Source organism: Podarcis muralis, chromosome 9 (genome assembly GCF_964188315.1).
Source record: "Podarcis muralis chromosome 9, rPodMur119.hap1.1, whole genome shotgun sequence".
NCBI classification, from domain to species: domain Eukaryota; kingdom Metazoa; phylum Chordata; class Lepidosauria; order Squamata; family Lacertidae; genus Podarcis; species Podarcis muralis.
In genome coordinates this window covers 39,105,760-39,128,801 of record NC_135663.1, presented here as the reverse complement: position 1 = coordinate 39,128,801, position 23,042 = coordinate 39,105,760, and the positions used below count along the sequence as shown (strand labels likewise).

The following is a 23,042-nucleotide window of genomic DNA, read 5'->3' as shown; positions in this document are numbered from 1 at the left end:
CCTACTGCAACAATGCTTTGAGTATGTGTAACAGTTGTATGCCTCCCTGGCTATGCCCTTTCTCCTATCTTTTGTCAGAATTTAAGTTGTCAGTTCCATCAGACAGGGAATCTGATTTTACACTATGTGAGTTGATGGTGATACTATTTCAACAATAAGTAATTGTATCTGTAACTTTTAGATGGGTGCATTTTTGAAATATTCAGGGGAATAGAACACTTAAAATTTAACAACCAAATGTATATCATTTATTGTTAGAATGAAAGAGCATATATTTTATACTAAGTTCAAAATAGTATTAAAAAGTCCTTTTATTGACACCAATTAAAATAATGACTTTTTCCAAGTTACTTAAAAAGATTATCAGGAGAAAACTGGGATAACATTTCCCCAGTTTTCATTTCTGGAAATGTCAAGTGTAGAACCCTCACCGACACTGAAAAACAATTTTTAAAAAACCCTCAAGACCACAGTTTTGTCTTGTATGTGTATTTTTTATGTGTATGATGGTCTACGTCTAATAGAAAACTATGTTCTTACAATTAACAAATTCGTTTTAATGTTCTGGATTCATAATAGGAATTGCTTTAAGAACATGCTAGATAAAACCACAATACATAACCGAGAAGAACATCAAACAATGTTAAGGATGTGATGAAAATACAAATGATATCTTGGGGTGTCCTGAAAGGATAGGGAGAATAATTCAGCTAGTGTTTTGAAGATCACATAGAGATTTTACATTCTGTGTTAAAATGTTCACCTATAAAACAAAGTATATTTTTGGAAGTTTGGCTTTTATTGCTTTGAGTTCTGTTTGATCATCTCTGCATGCATTTAAATATCTTTGTGCAAATTGGGAACATCTGCGTTAGTAAACTTAATAGAAAATCTCAGGTGATTTGCAGATGACTAAGGCTCTTGCTTTTCAGCTAATGTAAGTCCAGCTCACTTCAATGAGGCCTGTATCAGTAAAGTGCTTTAAGTATCAGATTGTAGTGTTAAGGTTTTGCAAGGGCATGTCAGCATCTTTAAACAGAAAAGAGTTAATGTTTTCGATATTTAAAATGAAAACCAGAGACAGCTATTTCAGCTTCAGTATTATCTAGGAAACTTCAAGTACTGGTTGTCAGTAAAGTAAGCCTGTGCCAGAAAATCATGGTGCTGTTTGCCTGTGGTTTCCATACATTTGCACTGATTCCATTTTCAGCTACCATCCTTTCTTCAAAGAATATCAGTGGAATATGGGCTCAGTTTTTATGTATAGCCTGCATTTGGTTAACTGTGCTTGCTTATTATCAAATTGAGCTTCATAACTAAGTTTTTCATGGAATACAGTGTACTGTATTGGTAGAGGTGTATTTTAGCTTTAAATGTTAAGATTCATCAATAGTGTGTAGTATTGGTGGTGATTTAAATCAATGCCTGATAGAAAGTTCTGTGTTTGTTTCAATATGAGAATCATTCTGTTGCATGCATGGTAGTCACCATTCATTTAAATAGTAGCCATTCATTTCAATGGAAGGACCCACTCTACTCTAATGTATGCAAATTGGAGTCAGACTTACCCTTTAAGTTAAATGGAAACCCAACTTCAGAAGAAGGCTTATTCTCAGGACCACAGCAGTTGAGAAAAAGGGTTTAAATTCCATTTCAGGTCTTAATTCGTTCTGAACCTATTAATGATCAACCCTTCCAGCTGTTTTTATTTAGATTTTTAGAAACCGGCATTTTGATGCAAGAGGTGTTCATCAAGTATATTTTGGGTCACAACTCCCTCTCTCAAAATCAATGACTAAGTACTTCCAGGTGGTGCAGTTCCATGCTTGTGTCTGAACATCTGTTCCTGGAGCATATTGCTGGATTTGGACATCGGTGTTTTTACTGAAAATGCTTTAAAACCTTTGGTTGGTTAGTTGTTTTTTTGAAATCCATCATTACCAATTTGTCCCAAATTTCTTTCTGTTTACAGATTGCTGAGCCAAACAATGAAGGATCATCTGGTGAGAGTTGCAAATGAAGCAGAATTTATCTTGAGCAGACAAAGAGCTGAAGATATTCACAGGCATGCTGAATTTGAGGCAAGTCCCAAATCTTACACAATGCACTGGTATTTCATTCATACATAGTAGAGTAGTAAACTGAAACATAGGTACCACAGCTATGCCAGATTAAAAATGTAAACACATCAGGTGCCCGTGAAGTTGTGTCTTTAAAATTCCTGAACATGTTGACCTGTAAATAGTACACAGAAGCTCTGAAGCACCTATTCTCTTGGATCTAGAGATCTTTCACAAATAGAAAAGCACTTCCACTTGTGCAAGGCAACCCTACTGAATTCCTTCAATTCCCAGGTCCTTCTGCTTCTCTGTGCACCCCATCTTGCACATCCAGAGAGTTCCCTGACCCTCAGGAGCAGCTATGGGGAGAGGAGGGAACTTTTAGTGGGGGTGGAAGAGACAAGAAGGACCCATTATGTGATTGGAGTTCTGCTGTATCTTCTCTGGATCCAGCCCACTTCTTTTACTTGTTGTAAACAGGGCTGCTGGTCGGAGAATAGGGATAAAATTGGGATGATTTACAGTTTTGTATTTTAACATTCATAATTGACAACGATGTTCATCCAGTATAACATCTGGTATAATATAGATAAAAGGCTAACTTTAATAAAGCAGTGTGCTGTTTGTAGACTTAAATTGAACTGTGCATTATTTTTCTTAATGAAATATTCTTTGGTAATTGCACTTCCCTCTGAGTCATCAGAACAAAAAAAAAAAAAAATACTTTTAGGCAAACTTCTACTTTTCTTTTTCCTTGAAGTCACTTGCATGATTGTAGTTTAGTCTTCCTTTGGATAGGTTTGAGCTCCTACACTCTTGCTACTTAGAACACTCTCATTTTCCAAACCATTCTGACTTATTTTTTTGCACCAGCCGCTTCATTTGGTCAAATAGGTATAATATTTTATGGAAGTCTGTTTAGTCCAGTGCATTCTAGCACTGGTCTCATGGATGTTTCACACACAATTGTTGCTGCACACATACAAATTATTTCCCTCTTTATGCATCCCATGACCACATTATCCTTTTTGACGTAGCATTGCAAATGGATCTTATGAACTATAACCTTACCAGTATGATTCCTTAATCCTCTCGTGCTTATGGCTTTCAAAGATATTGTCCCTGACTGTCCTTGTTGATGTGGATTATGTTCTTTAGTCTCCTCTCCACTCCTCTACTGGAATCTTAAGTACTTGATAAAAACAACATGTCGTTGGAATTAAACTTACTGGTCTATCTAGATCAGGCTGCTCTTTGTATAAATTTACTCTCTAGCAATCTTTTAGCCATTTCAAAATAAAACGATTGACAGAGTAGAGCTGCTTTTGCACAATATCTTTAGTGGGGACTGGCAGGGTAAAAGAACCTCGCCAGAGTCTGCAGCTGGTACAGAACTGGCAATCAATAAGAAGAGTGGAGCAGCTAAGCTACTAATATGGATCTAGAGTTAGCTTCTTCTGAATCATCATTTTTGTGAGGATCACATTTTAGATTTTCTAAATGCTACCATTTCTGTCAACCGTTTCAGCATTAAAAAACAAACAAACGTGCCTTTAATTTTCTGGGGAAACCTAGTGCAAATGTGTATTTGTTTCACACAATGACTTTTGGACAGATAAACGCCTGAGTGGCTTTCACACAAATAAATCCTTAGTCTGTTCTGTAATAGTATTTCAATTGCCAGTGGCTCATAAAAATGTAGCCATGGAAATATTACCGCCTCCAACCAAATATTTACCTGTATGAATATACTGCAAACAAAGTCTTAAAAGTTATTTTTTTGCTGAAGTAGTAACAAAAAAAGTATTTTATATTTTTTTATAAAGCCAAACTAAATAAAAATAAAGGATAATTTAATATTGAGGGACAATGAATTACATCGACATGTATTTTGAATTTATTGGATTACTATGGCCTCCCGACCAGTTCAATACAGAACAAAAAAGAAATACCTCATAAAAAACTAGTTTTTTATTGGATTCTCCTAAGAACTAATTTTATTTTTGTTTTGCCGTTTTCTTTTACAAATGAAACATTGAGGATTTTCCTTATTTATTAACACATAAACATTTGTTTTAAAATGCGTAAGAAGTGGAAAGTTTATTTTCCTGGACAGTGGTAATGTTTCTAAAGGTCATCTCTGTGGGCCTCAGGATTCATGCTGTGCATTGTTTAATAAGCTGTCTGTACTTCATCTAGACCTAGTTACCCACTCCTGCAAACAGAGATGTTGTCAGATATCTACATTGTCATTTTGTGCTAGTGAAATAGCAGGCAGGTTTCATTTGTTACATCAAAAAATGAAGGGTTGGTAGACAGTCCTGTGGAGACGAAATATACATCTTTTTTAGTTCATTGCCTGATAATCATTGGAGTCTGACAAAGGTGACAACTTATACACTGGTTTTATGCAGATGCACCATGAGTGACATGGCCTCATTGATTAGGTGAATTGCTCTTCTTTTCCTGCTGCTAACATACCCCTATGCCCTTTAACTACACTTTTTTCACATAAGAATAGCTAAATCATGGGAATTTTTTTTTACTGCATTTCAAAATGCTGCCTCTGTCAGAACTGACCACAATTTTTTTATTTCTCTGTGTGTTTCTTATGTCTTTGAACTGTCTTCAGGCAGGTGTTGGTTGACACTTCTTGATCTGATGTTGCCTTGACTCTGTTATATCTCAGTGTGATGGCTGAAGGGATTTAATTCACATAATCTTGAACTTAAACAGAAGCTAGACTGCAGAAAAGACAGCACTTCTGTTATACTTATCAGAACTGGAGGAGGCAGTCATAGTTTTCTCTATTGACCAAGGCATGTTGCTCTTGAACTCATAAGATATCCATATGTTTCAGCAGAAATTAGTTTTGGAAAGAGAAGCATTATGCTGCTTGGGGGGGGGGGGAGTGTGAAGGAATAGATAGGAGTTAAGACTCAGTCATGAACATAACATGAATCCAAATGTAGTAGAATTATTCAGATGGGTGCAGAAAACAAACTATAGCCAAAACCACGAGGTGATTTGCTGTAACGCTGCCACACTTCAGAGCAAGTTAATTCTGTTATCAAATCACGCAAACATAAGGGAATATGTTCACACATAACAATAAATTGTGATTTAACTCTTAGTACTGCTGTTTAAAATGCCCTGAAGAAAATGTTGAAATAAAAAGTGAGATTAATTTTTATATTAAAGCACAAAACAGCACACAGTATGCATTTAGATCATCATTTTCATAATAAGTACAAGACTATATCTTTTTAAAATATCTATCTTCTAAAGAATGAAACCAACATCTGAAGGCAGCCCTGTATAGGGAAGCCTTTCAAAGTGTAATGTTTTATTATGTTTTATATATTTTGGAAGCTGTTCATAGTTGCTGGGGCAACCCAGTCAGATAGGTGGGGTACAAATAATAAAAATATTATTATTATTATTATTACTCCATTTAAGCATTGGCAAAGAGAAAGGGCAGAACTTTGGTTTTTTGTCTGAGCTGATTTTTCTCAATGCCCACACAATCCTACTGCATGCAGGGATCCTTTGATAGTGGGTGCAATAGACTTATGAGCATTGCACAATTAATTTGGAATGAACAATATTTTTTACGACTTCCCAGGGCTAAATCTGGAGTGACTTGAACCTGATTTTTATTATTATTTAAAGGGAAGTCTATTAAATATTCATAGATACTGTGAATGCTTATAGGTTCCACAAATACAACGTATTCTTTCAGGGTTTTCTGTGAACATCTCCTGCAAAAATGGGATGATGACACCACAGCCATGACCTCTTAAAAGTAAATGGTAAACATGTGTACTGGAAAATAGGTGTAGCACCATGTCACTTCTAGCAGGAGGGAAATTGTGAAGCACCCCAAACAGAAATGGGTCTGAATCCCTGGCAATGTCCCTTCAAGTAGTATGCATTTGTTAATAACAGTCTGCATGCATTTTGGATTATGTGTTTGAGCACTAGCTGTTGGTGGTTTTATTAGGAGCTCTGAAAATCAGTGATACAGTGATTTGCACATCAGTTTTGGCACTTGTTGTCTACACTGACCGTCAGTGGCCCTCTAAGGTTTCAGGCTGGTCATTCTACCTGGGACCTTCTGCATGCAAAGTGGATGCTTAATAGTCCCAACTGTGATATATGCAAGAGTGATTAAGAGACAAGCATAAGAATGTTAAATATAAAGTGTTGAACAAAGAAAATATAAGTGTGAATAAAATGTTTTTCATTTTATACTGCTTTGTTTGGATGTTTATGGCTTGTGACTGGCCAGTCAGTTTCTCAGTAGTATAAACAGCTATTCTTCAAAATGCAGCATGTTTTACACACACACACACACACACACACACACACACACACACACAGAGAGAGAGAGAGAGAGATACGCAGGTTACAGTTTTTGTGGTTTATAAGTAAGGCATGCATCGTTTCCTTTTTGTTGTGATGTCTTTACTTAAATTATGCATTTGTCGCAAAGTGCAATAGTCTTACGTTCTGATTATTAGCAGTTTGTCAATATAACTGGGATATTCATTGGATTCTTCTTTGTTGTAAATCATATTAGGCAGCTAACTTCTCTGCATGATTGCCCTTCAATAATTAAATCTAGCATTTCCAGCTGCTGTAAAATTTGTTGCCCTTTTCCCTTCAGTTATGTTTCTTCATGCGTATTAGTTGGACTTCTCTATAGCCCTAATTTTCACCCTGTGCCAATTTATAGGCTATAGTTAAGCAGCAATAAGCTGTTCATGTTTTGGTTTATGGCTTACGTTGAATACGAATGTAAATGTAGTTATGCCTTGCTCAAAAGATACAGGTAGTTTCTAGCTTATTTCACGTGTCCTCCTTTGCAAAAATAAAATAAAATAATGCTTTCTGTGAGTCTTCCCTTTCCTTATAGCTAAGCATCAGATATGCTTTATCTATTAAATCTTAGCTTTTGAGTAGCCTTGAGAAACATTTCCTGTATTGTGTTTACTCACATGAACATGTTTGAACTCTCTCTTTTTTTAAAAAAAAGAAGGCAAAATAATTAAGACAATAATCATAGGAACAGTTTATTAGGAGCAACCAATCCTGGGAATCAGCCCTAAGCCATTACACCTTCTTACAGCCTTAGTAATACAACCATCACATAGCTGTGAGGTACGATAGACACAGGCCATAATTTGGGCCAGGCAGAGGTGCCAACAGGATTTCCTGGGCTGGGTATACTGTATGTGGATTGGGCCCCTCCCAGATCTACATATATATATATATGTTAATGTATGTATAATAGCATACATAATATATGTGTGTCAATATATGTATTAACATATATTAACCTAGCTTATCTCACGGAGATGCTGCAAATATAAAAGGGGGAAAGAGAGGGAAACATGCACAATGTTTAGCTCCTGAGTGGAAAAGCAAAATAGAAATATACCGTATTTTTCGCTCTATAAGACGCACCAGACCACAAGACGCACCTAGTTTTTGGAGGAGGAAAACAAGAAAAAATATATTCTGAATCTCAGAAGCCAGAACAGCAAGAGGGATCACTGCGCAGCGAAAGCAGCAATCCCTCTTGCTGTTCTGGCTTCTGGGATAGCTGCGCAGCCTGCATTCGCTCCATAAGACGCACACACATTTCCTCTTACTTTTTAGGAGGGAAAAAGTGAGTCTTATAGAGCAAAAAATACGGTATGTTACGCATATATGTTGCACATAGGTAAAGTATGGAATCAGCTCGCATGGGAGACAGTGATGACCTCTGAAGCGGATTCAACAAATTTATGGAGGCCAAGGCTATCAATAGCAAGATACCACTTTGATTCATCTTACAATTTCCCTATCCTTCCCCTTTCTATATTTAGCTCGTTTGTGCATCTAAGGAATGAGGGTGGCTAATGTAAAACCCTGAACTTCAAGGGAAAAGAGGGAAAGCATTTGTAGGATGCTGCTTTTTCAGCCATACCAGACTAGTGCAGAATGTGAACAGATTCATTTTTAAAGTTTGTTTCCATACAATAAGATGTAAATAGGAGAAAACATACACTATTGGCTGGGGGGGGGGGGGATATGGAATTAAAAGGTGGGAAATAAGAGGTATTTCTTGAGATAATTTATGTGCTCTCTGTGTTTGTGTATTATGCACGTAGAACAATTGCAAGTGAGGCTTCCAGACATCTGGAGAAATCTCTGCCCCTAAACTGTAGGGCTGCACTGACTTTATTATTATTCAGTTTGCAAAAAAGAAAGGGGGGGGGGAGCATTTCATCTTAACATGTTATGTTAAGGGTTTTCCATGTTTACTCAAGCTCCAAATTGCAACTGTTAAGGGCAATGTAGATACTGGTATGGTACCCAGTGATAATTCAGGCTTCTCCACTATTTGGAGCTGGATGGCTGTTAACAGCTGAAGAGTGAGCAGTGCCGTTTATAGATGCATCAGGCATAATATATTAGCTGCGTAGGTAAGGAGTGTTTGGGAAAGCTGCACATGAAGAAATTCTGACTGGAAATTCACCGCACATTGCTGTGGTGGGGGAACGACATTGCATTTTATTGAAGCATCAGGCAGAAATTCGTATCTGTTTACATCCCTGCTAAATATAGACACTAGCTGGGGGTGCAGTTTGGCTTGGTTGCCCACTTGCTAAACCAGAGGCTTTTTAATTTATATCCCTCCCCTTGCCTTTCAAACTGTTTTTGCTCATCTGTAATTTCTTCTCCGCCTCTCCTTTCACACTTAAAAGGTAAAGGTAAAGGGACCCCTGACCATTAGTGTCAGGGAACTGCCATCGGAAGGACAGGAGGTGGAAGGGCTCACAGAGGTTGAGAGAGACTTAGCAGCGGAAGAGGGAACCAGCAGGGGGAGAGAAGGAGCTCTGAGGGAAAGTGAGTTGGAGGGATGGCTCAGAGACACTTCCAGCGAAAACAGTGGGGAGGTTTCAGGACCTCCTATAGGGACACCCACTCCTCGCCGGAAACTGTCGCGCCGAGAGTCCAGAAGACGCCTTTCCGTTAAGGAGCTTTTATGCTGGAAGAGATTCCGCAAGCGCCCACTGTCGGATTCTGCTAGCGACTGACGGAGCCATGCTGAAGGGGCTCCGTTATAGGCAGAGGTTTGCGGACTTAACCAAACTCTGAGGGACCAGGATTTTACGCACAAGCAGCTCATCATCCCATCACAATTAGGTCCAGTCGTGACCGACTCTGGGGTTGCGGCAGCGCTCATCTCGCTTTATTGGCCGAGGGAGCCAGTGTACAGCTTCCGGGTCATGTGGCTAGCATGACTAAGCCGCTTCTGGTGAACCAGAGCAGCACACCGAAACGCCGTTTACCTTCCTGCCAGAGTGGTACCTATTTATCTACTTGCACTTTGATGTGCTTTCGAACTGCTAGGTTGGCAGGACCTTTCACACTTAATTTGTATCTTATCCCATGCACCCAAACTGCCACATTCTTTCATCTTTCCTATAACGTTAATGTCAAATTATTATTGGTTTTACTTTATAAAATTATCTTTTACCTCTTTCTGACTTCCATCAGCATCTTCTCTCTGCCTTTCCCCGAGATGCGGGATACCTTCCTCACTTGTGTATCCTCCCCAGATTTTTCTGACTTCAGCCACCATACAGGAAGATGCTGGTGCTGGTAATCAGGTCCAACCAAAAGGCTATAGCTCAGCCCGGGGGATCAGCTGAACCCCTTTGCGCTCTACTGAATCTTCTCTCACAACAGGTTCATACTGAGCATATGAGGGAGGAATCCTTATGAATTCTCATTACCTACAAATATGACTTTTTAATTTAGCTGGTTTGTGAAATTCAAGAAAAACTACAAACATGTTACATGGCTATTAGAAAAAAAAGGACATGGTAGATGTTCCCCTTGAGCTCATATGTCAAACTCTTATCCAAAGGTGAAATTATAATCTCCCCACACTCTACAAGTTATACATTTGATGCATAACTGATGTAGTGCTTACACATGAATGTAAAGGGATGAACAAACTAGCTACTTTCTTGTTAAGTTTCGCAGGAATTAATAAAAATACTATTTAAAAGATGGAATTGAAAAAAATAAAGACATTGCTGGATTTGGATCAGTGTAATTCAAAAAAGACTAATGGGTTGTTTTAAAAAGGATGACAGTGTTTGGCGAAGCAGGATGACGTTATAGTAAAGACTTCCTTTTGTAAAAGATCTTCTGCTTTAAATTCTGAAGAAGCTAGTAATGGTTCTGCTTTTTATGTAATAATTTTCATATGTTGTTAGCTACTAACTATGAAGAAAGTATATTTTAATTATGCTCAACAACATTTTCAGCATTATTTTTTTTAAAACTGGGATAATCTTGTAACAGTACAATGGGGGTCAGTGAGATGCTTTGTTTTTCAGCTGAATAATAATTTTAAAATACAATAAAGTTTAGCATTCCCTGCCAAAACTGAGCCAGGCCAATGTTTAAGTAGGAAGATAGGGGTTTATTCAAGATATATGTATGGGCACAACTAGATGTTACATAATCTGGATCTCCCTTCCTGATTTCTGTTATTTTGGTTTACTTTAAACAATTTGCATCCTGCCCTTCAAAAACTTTTTTTAAAAAAATTTGGCCTTAAATCATACTAAGATTAAATCAATGGAAACCAGCAACAGTAAGACTGGAATCCTATAGGATATTTCAGATCTCCTCCTCTGAGGACAGAAAGAGAGGTCTTCCATTGGAGAGGAAGATATGACTCCACAATACTCCTTCTACCTCCAGAAACCTCTGCATCCTTTGCCTTACCTAACACAAGAGTTCTGTTGGTAGATGCAAAGTGGAATAGCATTCCCAGTTACCCAGCATACCCTCTTGGTGTGTGTATGGCATTGCCCCCCCCCTATCATTGGAAACAATGGAAGACAGTGGGAGGGAAATTGAATGGCTCTCTCTCACCCACAGCCTGAAATGGACAAATGTGGATGGAAGTTCATTAAAGGTAAAGGTAAATGTAAAAGGACCCCCTGACCATTAGGTCCAGTCGTGGCCGATTATGGGGTTGCGGCGCTTTATTAGCCAAGGGAGCCAGCGTACAGCTTCCGGGTCACGTGGCCAGCGTGACTAAGCCGCTTCTGGCAAACCAGAGCAGTGCATGGAAACGCCGTTTACCTTCCCGCTGCAGTGGTACCTATTTATCTACTTGCACTGGCATGCTTTCAAACTGCTAGGTTGGCAGGAGCTGGAACCGAGCAATGGGAGCTCACCCTGTCACGGGGATTCGAACTGCCGACCTTCTGATTGGCAAGTCCTAGGCTCTGTGGTTCATCCACCTTCAGTTCTCCCTCCCTCCCTCTTTGGATTGATCTGTCGAAATGTATAGTAAAATAGTATGTAAGAGTAGCATAAAACCAATTTATCAAGTAAAACTATTAAAAGGCCTGGGTTTTGAGATCAAGTAAATAACTTAGCAAGATGTTAACATTTTTTTTTGGGGGGGGGGAGGGTTGCATCAGATCATGATTATTATGTTGCTGGGGGAGGGCCCAGCTGCTCCTTGCCCAGCATACTTTCCTCTACAGAGCAAATAGCAACTTCAGGAGAAGGGAAAACAGCACGGGTCAGAAGAACCAAGACTCTGATCTGATGCAAGGATGCAAGGGAGCACAGGATATGCAAAGATGCAGCTGTAGAAACTGGTAATCTTTGCCAGCTGCTATTAACTTCTTCAAAAGCAAAACGGGGGATATCCATAAATTCTGTATATCTCCCATATAACTTTTAGCTGAACCCTAAGAACAATTTCTCATTAGTGGAGATCTGTGTGAGTGAACAGTGATGTGTCTCACAGTGTTCAGGGCCCCTGGAATATTTGAGAGGGATCCAAAAATGAGACATGCTTAATGCATCTTCTGTTATGTCCATGTAAAATCCTTCAGAGTATTGCTGGCAAGTGATCAATCTATCACATTTGAATTCTGCCCTTCCAATCGGGAGCTTGGTGTGGCACTAAGTTATCCCATTTTATTCTCACTGCAGGACTGTGAGTTTTGGAGGATAAAAGAGTTCCTGGCTCATGGCCACTTGGTGAGCTTCATTTGAACCCTTTCCCAGTTTAGTTCCAGCAACTCTGTCTGCAACACTGCACACTTGTTGTATGATGTAAATGTATGTTTAGTGCAGATACAGCAGCATGGCTGATGTCTGAGGTTGAATAGTCCTCTTCACAGAATAAGAAAGAGAAGGAACATTGTTGGTACTGTTCTTCCTTGATCTATGTGTCTGGGTTGTTGGCTTGCTGCTGAGAAATAACTGTTCCATATTAAGTTGTCTGTAAGCAAGAATAAATTTTCCTGTGGGAGATAATTGATAAATCTTAATAGATTTCTCATTTCCCCCCTGCTCCATTATCAAAGTGCTGGTAGAATTTTAGCTATAGGTGATCATAGGGAGTGACCTAAATTGAGTTAGCCGGTTCTGTGATTATCCCTTGCCTCTGTGCTTTGTATCACTACACGGCTATACTATGGCGGCCCCAAATTTATCTAGTATGGACTGGTTAAGGACCTATAAGAAAGAATCCAAAGAGTAGTTCTAGCAGGGGCATAAAGTTGTAACAAACCTTTAATTAATTAGAGCCTATTTTCTAATGTCCACTTGTCCTAAAGTCTAATTTGTGTCAGAATCTTGCCCATTCCAAACCAAGAGAGACCTCCTCTGTGGAAAAGTCCTGGGGCCTTGCATAGAATCACAGTACAGATAAAAACCCTAAGGAACCCTCAAATGTCCTAAGGTAGTGGAGTGCCTCATCTCATGCATGTCTCACCTGAGCCACCTGATCATAGCCCAAGCCCTCAAATATCTCAAATATCATCCTACACTCAAGCCCAGAGTTGGCATAGGTTTGCCTGCCTGCCTGCCTGCCTGCCTGCCTGCCTGCCTGCCTGCCTGCCTGCAGGGTCTATGTATGACTAGAGGTCTCCTTAGATGCAAGGCCTTTTTGGGAGGAGGGAAAAGACTCCACTGTGAATAGCAGCCCAGCAGATGACCAGGAAGAAGAGGAGCTAACAGTGAGGATTTAAGTCTTTCTGTCACCTCTGGAGCCTTGCTAGATTAAAAGCTGTTGTTGAGCTCATAGCCTCCAGCTCCGGAAGTTACACAGTTCTGGAACTCCCTACTTGGCTCCCTCATTTGGTGTTGATCATGTACAGTTTGTTTAAGCACCATTGCTTTAGTGAACAGTAGATTGGGCATGGTGACTGGTAGGAAGGGAAGGAATGTAGGAATAGAAACTATTAAAAGTAGGGCAACATACTGTGCTAGATTTGAATGTGATCGCAGGTACTTTATTTGCACAGGCTACTAGATTGTACATCAGCAGTTTTCCCCCCATCCTACATTTGCCTTCCTGCAACTGACACTCCACAATTGGCAACCAAGGATAGTTCAAACCTTATCATAAACTGCTGCTGCTTTTATTTCTACTTCTGTTTTATCAAGGTATGTTTTTAACATTTCAAGTTTCACTTAACTTAGAATTGCAAAAGGGCATTCTTAGATTGAAGCATTCTTAACTAACCTTTTAATCTAAAAGAGTAGTGTTGCCTGCCAGTACAAAGCCCTTCATGGCTTGGGACCTAGGTATTTGTGGAAGTGCTGTAAGATTTTCTGATGGCTCCGTTGTCAGCCATGGTCAATTATGTGATGATGCAGTGCAAGTGCCTCTCTGTTATGACACCCCACTTGTGGAATTCCTTCTTTTGTAGGTACAATTGTCCCCCTTGCAGGCATCTGTTTGACATCAGCTGAAGACATCTCTGTTTCTTTTGGTTTTGGTGGACAGGTGTTGGTTGGTTGTTCTGTTAGCTATAGCCGCTGAATTTGCATAAGAATCACTGTATTAGTAGGTGTGTGGTTTTAATGTTGATGTTTTGATACATGTATTAATGTTTTACACCTCCTTGGGAACCTTTGCTGAAGGGAGGTTCAAAAATGTAATAAATAATAATTGTAAAAAATACATCCACTGTTATAAACCACAATACATTTAAGCATGGTCTTGAATTAAACATGAAGTATACATGCTAGTCTTAACCAATTGTGCAAATGTAATTGGAAGGAACGCTTTCATTTATAGAAATCTCTAGTAAGTCTATACAGTATACCTCAAATTATCTTTCAGCTTGAAAGTGCTAATAACAAAATGGCTGTTTAAACAGGTTTTAATTCCAGTCAATGTTCAGTCAGTATTTATAATGCCAAAATTACTAAAAACATAAATATCCTTGGATTCTTCTATCAAGCCATGAAGAAGTGAATTATTGAAAAGATAAAAATAAATTTGTTTGCTTTCTGTCAGAGTTCATATCCACAGCCAACCTTGATAGAAGACCAGAATGATTTAGACAAGTTTGCTTTGGAGATTCATAACATATGCTTGCTGGACAGAATTGAGTTATCTGTGCTCTGGAGAGTAAGTTATTGTAGCAGGAGCTGACAGAGATGAAGATAACTGAGGGAAATTCAATTACCTTTTAGTGTTTTCCTTCTAATAGGATTCTTAATGTGAAAAAGATCCTTAGATGATGCGCCTCTGTTGCTTGGTGAGATCTACTTTGATACGTGCCTCCAGAATAAAGTGAACTCTCCTTTCTAGGCCTTCATTAGGAATGAAGCATGTGACTGCTTCTTAAATGTTGTATTAGATTTCAGGGATTAGATCAAACATTGTCAGTGGTAGACCACATATTCTTCCTTAAAAAAAGACAACCCAAATCATTTTTTTTAAATGCTGCTTTTAAGTTTAGAAAACTATGAAATAAAAGGATTGCATGTACATTTGCTGGTCCTTATCTACCACTATTGTTATGTTGAATCCTTTTGCTAAATACACTTCAACAGTACTTCCTGTATTGAGCAGTGAGACTGAAATTAGTTCTTGTTCAGGTACCTAGGCTCTCTTTGAAAGAAGTACAGTTCTTTTGAATGAAATGTTTGCCACATGTTTGTGAGAACCTAGGTCAAAAATATTGCCTTAAATAATATCTGGATGAGATATTTTACAACAGTTTCTTGTTTTTCCTCAACTGTTTGCTGTTTGAGGCAGCCTGATAAGACTTCAACAATAGCAGTCTTCCTCATATGGACACAGAGAATACAGCAGCAAAGTTAGACCAAAAGTATAGTTTATTTAGGTCCCTGAATCTAGTTGCTAGAAGAGAAAACTGAGAAGGAACATGGTGGCTGGAATGCACTCAGAGGTGTAGGCAACTCATCTTGGCATTAAGACTACCAGAGTATTCATCTCCTTCTGTCTGCCTATGATAATGCCATTCTTAAGAGTGCAAGCATTGTATAGTTATTAGGAAGTTTTTAAAACAATTGCTCAGCTTAAGTAGGGTAGGGGTAAAATCATCTTAACCTGTTATCAATATTCTGTTTCTACCTTGCCATGTAGAATCTTTCAACCCACAAGTAATTGTCACAAGTGGCTGTTGTTTTGCACAGGCATTTTGCCACATCTACCCATGTATGTACAAAGGAGCCATGGCTTAATGTGGCTTTATAAAACATTGCTATCTAATGGTGGGTTGCATGTATACACAGAAGTATATCCTTTGTGAGGAATTTGTAGAGCATACCTTGGCTCTCACTTTATCCAGATCAAAGTATTTTTGGACACGACTGATTTTCTTTTCAGGTTTTGAGCTGTATAAATATGCCTTAGCCCTTGCAGTCAGTTCAAAAAAGAGGATCTTGGGGAAAGATAGCGCCATAAGAAAGTATATTCCTTTCAGTGTTCTAGCTTGACTGATTTGATGAAAGCATGATGTACTGTGAGGGGGCGAAGCAGTTAATATGATTAGCTGTAATTTAGTTACCGTAAACACATTTGCAATCTGATTTTGTAACTGATGTAGTTTTCTTCTTTTGGGTATGCTGTCTGTACTTGAGCAGAAAATAAAAACATCTTAGTTTGTGTAATGGGCCACCGATAACAGTAAACATTTGTGTGTGTGTGTGTGTGTTTGTAGCTTTCAAAAACAATCTAAAATATTTAGTAAGCACACTCTTTTTTGCTAGAGGGATGTAGTTTTTTAAAGCTTGTGTTTATTTCCGATTTTAAGCTAGAGTAGAGGTCCCCCTCCCTCAATAGGTTTGTTGATTTGTTGTTTCTGTCTGGCCACAAGTTGTAGCTGCTTGTGTATTTTAGAATCCTAATATCATGAAGTTTCTGATTACCTGCCAGCAACTTCTGTTAGTTTTGGGTTGCCTTGTGTGAGCAGAAGAAGAATTTTTCATCTAACCTTCCCCTGCCCACTGATTTCCCTCTTCTAACTACAGTCTGCAAGTCCCATCTCCTACCATTCTGGAAATCCTTACCAGCCCTCAGGTAGGTTTTGGGAGAGACAGGAAGCAACAGTGGAGGGGAACGAATTGGGTTTTTAACATGAGCAGAACTCACCTTCCACTTAGCAGAATCCTTCCCTCTTGAATATTGTTGGCAGTAATCTTTAGCGGTAATTTTGGTCATGGATGTGAAGAAACTTTGTAAGCCTAGTGTCATGTACTCTTTACAAAAGAGAAGTAGTAGCTCTGTACAGTGGTACCTCGGGTTAAGAACTTAATTCGTTCTGGAGGTCCGTTCTTAACCTGAAACTGTTCTTAACCTGAAGCACCACTTTAGCTAATGGGGCTTCCCACTGCCGCTGCGCCGCCGCTGCACGATTTCTGATCTCATCCTGAAGCAAAGTTCTTAACTCGAGGTACTATTTCTGGGTTAGCAGAGTTTGTAACCTGAAGCGTCTGTAACCCAAGGTACCACTGTATTCTGCTCTTTGTGTATGTCACCTTGTTTAAACTCAGTGTTTCATAGTTTTAAGCATACAAATAAACACCAGGAAGGTTCGCTACCGTATTTCCCTTTAACAGCTACAATATAGCTACAGTACAGCAATAGAAGAAGAATTTATTTTATTATCCCCAGAGGAGTGGCCATATTGCAGGGGGGAAAAGGAGTTTTGAAATGCTTGATGGACTAACACATTTATTTCGGCATCAGCTTTTGTGGGCTGTCCACTTCACCAGATGAATGATACAACCAACGATACAACCACACCTGACTCATCAGACAGAGTCACAACTTAAGAATTTCCATCAGCATTTCTCAAACTACACTACCCACCCAAAGAAGGTTGTTGGTGGGGCAGGAAGAGAGAGAGAAATAGATCCACAAGGCTAGACTGGTACTTAGGAACAACCTACTACAGAAGAGAAAAAGATAGAACATTACTTGTCACTTAACGGTTTTCAGTTGAAACCAATGGGACAATGACACTTCCCTCTCACAGACCTTTGATGGTAGGGTGTTTACAGACAGGCCCCAACTAAGACAGCTACTCATCAGCAACTACAGACACATAGTGATATAGCAGAGATATGAACACAGGGACTAACTGCTGCTGCAGACCCAGATAAGAATAAGGATGCCAACTGTGTCCCCATGTCTACTCTGGCACCACTGTTACAAGGCTTCAGTGTGTCATCCACCTTGTCGGGGATCCAGTCACTAGTTCATCTTCCAGTCAACAGTGCGGCTGCAGCTTTTTGAGCCAATTGAAGTTTCTGAGCATTTTTCAAAGGCAGCTCCACGTAGAGTGTGTTATATAGTAATCCAAACATCCTGCCTGGAGAAGAGTTCTGAAGAACTTGGAAGCTTATTTGCTGTTTTATCACACTTCTGTGACACAAATCTGTCTGGAATGTGTCCTTGAACTGTGATAATTCCTCGTGTGTGTGTAAGGAATGTAGTCTAGTGTACAAAGATTAAGGTATCATCCATTGCTCTGCCTACTTTTGCATCTGGCCCAATCCACTTTTTTCCACTCTGCCCCACCCACTGTTAACATGTGGACCCTAGGTGGTGAACCATGAAGTGAAGTGGCCCTCAGGATGAAAAAAAAATCCCTACTTCAATTTTAGTTGTTCTTAATACAGTCGTACCCTGGAGGTTGAACGGAGTCCATTCCGGAAGTCCATTCGACTTCCAAAACATTCAGAAACCAAAGCGCTGCTTCTGATTGGCTGCAGGAAGCTCCTGCAACCAATTGGAAGCTGCGGAAGCCATGTCGGACGTTCAGCTTCTGAAAATCATTTGAAAACCGGAACACTCACTTCCGGGTTTCGATCGTTCAGGAGCCAATTTGTTCGGGAGCCAAGGCGTTCGAGATCCAAGGTATAACTGTATAAGATATTGCCGCAGTATGATTTTTGCATTCTCTTTGTTAGAATTCTACTATTTGTCTAATTGGTGCATTTCTTATGGAGCATCTACCTTTCAGTAAGAAGGACACAGAAAGCAACTGCCTTAAGCACAAATTAAATCTCAAAGGAAGTAGAATAGAGCAATTATTAAACTGAACATGCATTCTTATCTATATGCTTATTTCCTTCTGTTACCTATAGAAAACATATTCTTATCGTCATGTAAAAATATTAACCCTCTTTTGACTAGCACCAGTATATCACATTACTGTCCTTTATAGAACTTTCCTTGTACTGATTATAACGCTTCTAATCATGAAATAGTCTTAACACTTTATTTTCTAAAGACCATGGGGTATGGAGGGGGGGGCTACTTTTACTATGTTAATAATAACCAGGATTCCCTATATATGGCAAAGCAATGAGACCACAACAGATTTCTGTAACAAATAGCTTTCGAAAAAAGTTAATTTATATGCAGATCCTGAATCTTCAGATCCGTTAAGGGCTAGATAAATGATGATGATGCAGAGGGCGGAGGCTGCAGGTTGCAGAGATGAAAAGCCAATACATTGTATTCAGTCCATTAAAACAAGAAGAAATAGAAAAGATACCTTGATAAGTGTTCTGCCTGTGTTAACCTTGATGGCTATTATCGGGGGAGGGGAAAGGGGGCATGCTGCTATATCTATTTCATTGGCTTGGGCTTTTTCATGCTGAAAGAAATCAATACTTTGAGTCGTTGGATGACAGAAGCATCACTTCAGAATTGAAGGTGGCTGTCAGACATTGTCATTGGTTGACTTTTGTTTGCTATTGAGGTTTTAAGCTTTCATTTTTCTAAGTCTTATTCAGGAGCTTTGGAAGATTTCCCTGGGTGGCATTTCTAGTTCAGACTTTAAACGGGAGGTTAAAGGTCAAGTGCAAAAGATCTAACAGAAAAACGCAGGAGCTTGTTCCATTTACTAAAATCTGTGGTTCGGATGGGAATTTGCATTTGCAGGTGGCATGTTCCTGTTTCCCCTCAGATTGCTTTTTCTCTTCTTAATGATACCCTTATCGGAAATGGTTAGTAATCATTAGCTTGGATATAGTTTCTTTTTTAAAAAAACAACAACACTCAACTTAGTATTATTCAACGTAGTAACATTACACTATTATTTGTTGTGGAGCTGAAAATAGATGCATACACGGAAACATTTGTTTTCAAACATTTCTCTGTTTCTCTATACTCGGTAATACTTCTAGGAATATCCTAGTAGACTGGAATAATCATTAGTCAAAGGAGAAAATTCCCTTATTTCTCCATCCTTAATTGTTTTTCATACGAATTGTTGTTTCCCTTGATTTTTACCATGTCTTGACTGCTCTTTTTAAACACATTTTATATGGCATTTTATCAGTGCTTATTTTCTGGGGGTACTCAGGGGTATGTAGTACTGTCACCTTTCCCCCCCAAATGATAAAGCATGACACTTACTGTAATAACTTCATTGTGAGCTTTTTCTTCTTATTCTCCTTATAATAAGGTCAATTATACTGTCCTTTTGTTGAACAACCACCAGTTTAATATTGTTGCTATAGTATTAAACACTTGAATACCTTTATAGGAGCTGACTTAGTATAACCAAAAGTTAAATTCCTATTTAAGCTCTGACTTAGTATATGAAAATTAAGCCAATGGACTACTCTCAAAATGCTGGGTTATATTCAGCATCATGTGAGCAAATTGGATGGGACTTTCCCATTCTGTCTGCCTCCCTATGCCACCAAAACTGCTCCAAAGGATCCTGCAACCCTATACAGCAGATTTTGGCAGTGTGCAGGAGGCTGCCGATGTGTGTGTGTGTGTGTGTGTGTGTGTGTGTGTGTGTGTGTGTGTGTGTATGTAAATGGAAAGTCCCGCTGTGCAAACAAAAGTCTGTTGCATGAGTAGGCTGATACGACTGGATGTCACCCACTATTAACATAAACTCATAATTATTCTTCCTTTGATTACATCTTCTGAAAGTACTAGGGGCTGCTTACCCTGCTCACATTGCTTGCCTATCGCACTGGCTTACCTGGTCTTGATGGGGATAAAGAAGTAGATAGTTGGTTGGATGCTCTAGCCTTCCTTGTAATGTGAAACAGTGTGAAACAAATCAAACGGTGCACAGATGCACCGAACAGACAAAAGAACATGCATCTTTACACAGCACATAGTTAAACTATGATATTTGTTACTGTAAGATGGCTATCAGCTTGGATGCAGTGTTCGAAACTCCCATTGTTCTAGGGTGCATTTTGTGACAGGGAATCTCATTAGTGCGAGCAGTTTCTGAGCTCTGGGCGCAGTAGTACACCTAAGATTTCAGTTTAAAACTGCAGAGTGTGAAAAAGGAACATAATATTTTAGCTGCAGTTCATTCATTTTCAGCTTTGTATTCTTGTTATAAAAAAAGTGTGCCTAGACATTCCATTGTTGTGCCCATAACCTAGGTTTAAGGTGCCATTTAGATCCTAGCTTTCATATCTCAGTTTCTAACACTGCTTGGATGACTTTAGAAGGGTATCTAAAGTTCTATGGTGCTATGGCACTTCCACAGTCAAAGGCAGCATGAATGCCAGTCGTGGGGTGGGGGGCAGGGGTCCAGCAGTAGAAGAGGCCAAGTGTTTCATATATGAACCTTCCATTGACCAACACTTGCTTCTTCTTGGTATATGAGAGTTACTGGTGCTGGCTTCCTATGCTGTTTTTTTTTTTTTTTTTAATGTCATGTTCCCAAACCATAAAGTGCTACCAAATAAAATTCTATGTGCATACTTATTTAAGACTTAATTGCATCATCACCAATCCCTTCTTAAAAAGGAACTTGGGTGCATCATGTATTTACAAAATCCTCTAGGGCTGGGGTTGAGAACCCTTTGATCTTCTAGATGTTGGGGACTCCAACTAAAATCAGCCCCAGCTAAGCCAAAGGCTAAGTGTGAACAAGTGGGTATTCACAATAAAAATCACAGCTACTTTGTTGCTCCCTGTATCCTGCTCCTTGTACACCACCAGGAACTAAAACATGATTTGATTAAACTTGATGTCTGAACCTGAACTCATGGTCTGTTTCCCACTGACAAATCATGAATGGTTTGCCAAGAATAAACCTTGGACTACAGCTTGTCATTTTTCAGAAGCAAGACAAACCATGAGCTTAGGTTCAGGCGAAACACTAACCCAAACTGTGGCTTAACTGTGGGTGGTGTGGTGGTAATGGGACCATGGTAGGAGCAAAGCAGCTGTGATTTACCTGCATACTCCCCCCCCCCATGTTTGTTTATCTTTTTTTTTAGTACAGATATCATGGCAATTTACCTGCATGCTTATGCAATCACACATAGACTTGGTTTGACTTAGTGTTATGTGTCATCTGGGTCTGTATCTTGTTCCAGAAATTCTATGTGGAGAGTCTAGTAACTTTTTCTTTGTTGACAGAACTGAGTACAGAAGTGCACAGTATTTAACATGGTTTTTTTTGTCCTCTCTTCCCCACTTCAGTCATTGTCGGCCCAGTATTCTGCAGATAAGCGAGAGGATGAGAAGATGTGTGATCATTTGATAAGGGCGGCCAAGTATCGAGATCATGTGACAGCAACTCAGCTAATACAGAAAATCATCAACATTCTGATGGATAAGCATGGAGCCTGGGGCAATTCTGCACCAAGGTAAACAGATCTTTAACATTTGGCAATATATGGATGTGTCTGGTATCACTGGTCCTGAAAGGACAGTGTTAACACTAAAATTAGATTTAAACTAACAAAAAAGCAACAGAAAATACTGATTCATTTCTACAACTTGATCATTTTTTGACTCAGGTTTTCCATAATGTCTCTTAAATAGAATGGAGTGCCTGTGTTTAGATGTTCATTTGAGTATAAGAAGGCGGAAGTGACGATATATCTAATAAGGTGATCCAGAAACCAAAGTTGTCTCAGTGACCCACCTTTTGATTGAGATCTGTATAATCAGCTTGTAAATTATCTAATCCATTGAGTATAGAACATGATTATTTTTCACTTTATAACAATTTGCAGCTAAATGGAAGTATTGTATAATGCACTTTGCAATAGCCCTTATATCATTCCCCAAAATGTAAATAGCATTATCAGGAAAACAAAATGTCTTTATGGGAAAGCCAGAATGCATTTAGCCATCATAAAACATGTAAAAAAAGAAGCACACAGGATGATTATAGTCCCAATATTTTTTTTAAAAGGATTATAACTTGATCTTTTAAACATTCGTTTATGCTTTCCTGCAGAAGAAAAACATAAGAATTTTGTCACAGATACTAAACTGTATATTGAGAAATCTTAATATTTGGTTTTATGGTAGTTTTTGTGCTTCATCTTTCTTCTCAAATCCATATAACTGGTTGGAGCCTTGCCTCTGTAGGCCTAATACTTTCCCATTAATGTCATTTATTTTGTTTCAATATTGATGGCTTTCCTAATGCCATACGATCAGTAGGCTGCAATGCTGGCAGCCAGCCTGGGATCGGCAGTGGTTTTAATAAATCACAATCAGACCCATGCCATTACATCAATATTTTTAGTCAATTATACAGAAGGTCAGGTGCTACATTCCGCATAGGAGCCCCAGCATGTGGCATTTGAGAAACATCTGGTACTGCAACAAAACTGTAAGCAGGGTGGGGGGAAGAATCCAATTTATCCTTTCTGAAGGGACCAAAT

At 39.0% G+C, this 23,042-nt stretch overlaps 1 protein-coding gene across 6 annotated transcripts in view; it reads left to right on the top strand.

Annotated features, from left to right (window-relative positions):
- LRBA (LPS responsive beige-like anchor protein) overlaps positions 1–23,042 on the top strand; it is a 359,792-nt gene that overhangs the window by 126,820 nt on the left and 209,930 nt on the right. For all 6 annotated transcript variants that reach the window (XM_028742867.2, XM_028742869.2, XM_028742865.2 and 3 more), the window contains 2 exons: positions 1,973–2,081; positions 21,844–22,010. In XM_028742867.2, the coding sequence (XP_028598700.2) occupies positions 1,973–2,081; positions 21,844–22,010 (276 nt within the window). The remainder of the gene's footprint in view (positions 1–1,972; positions 2,082–21,843; positions 22,011–23,042) is intronic.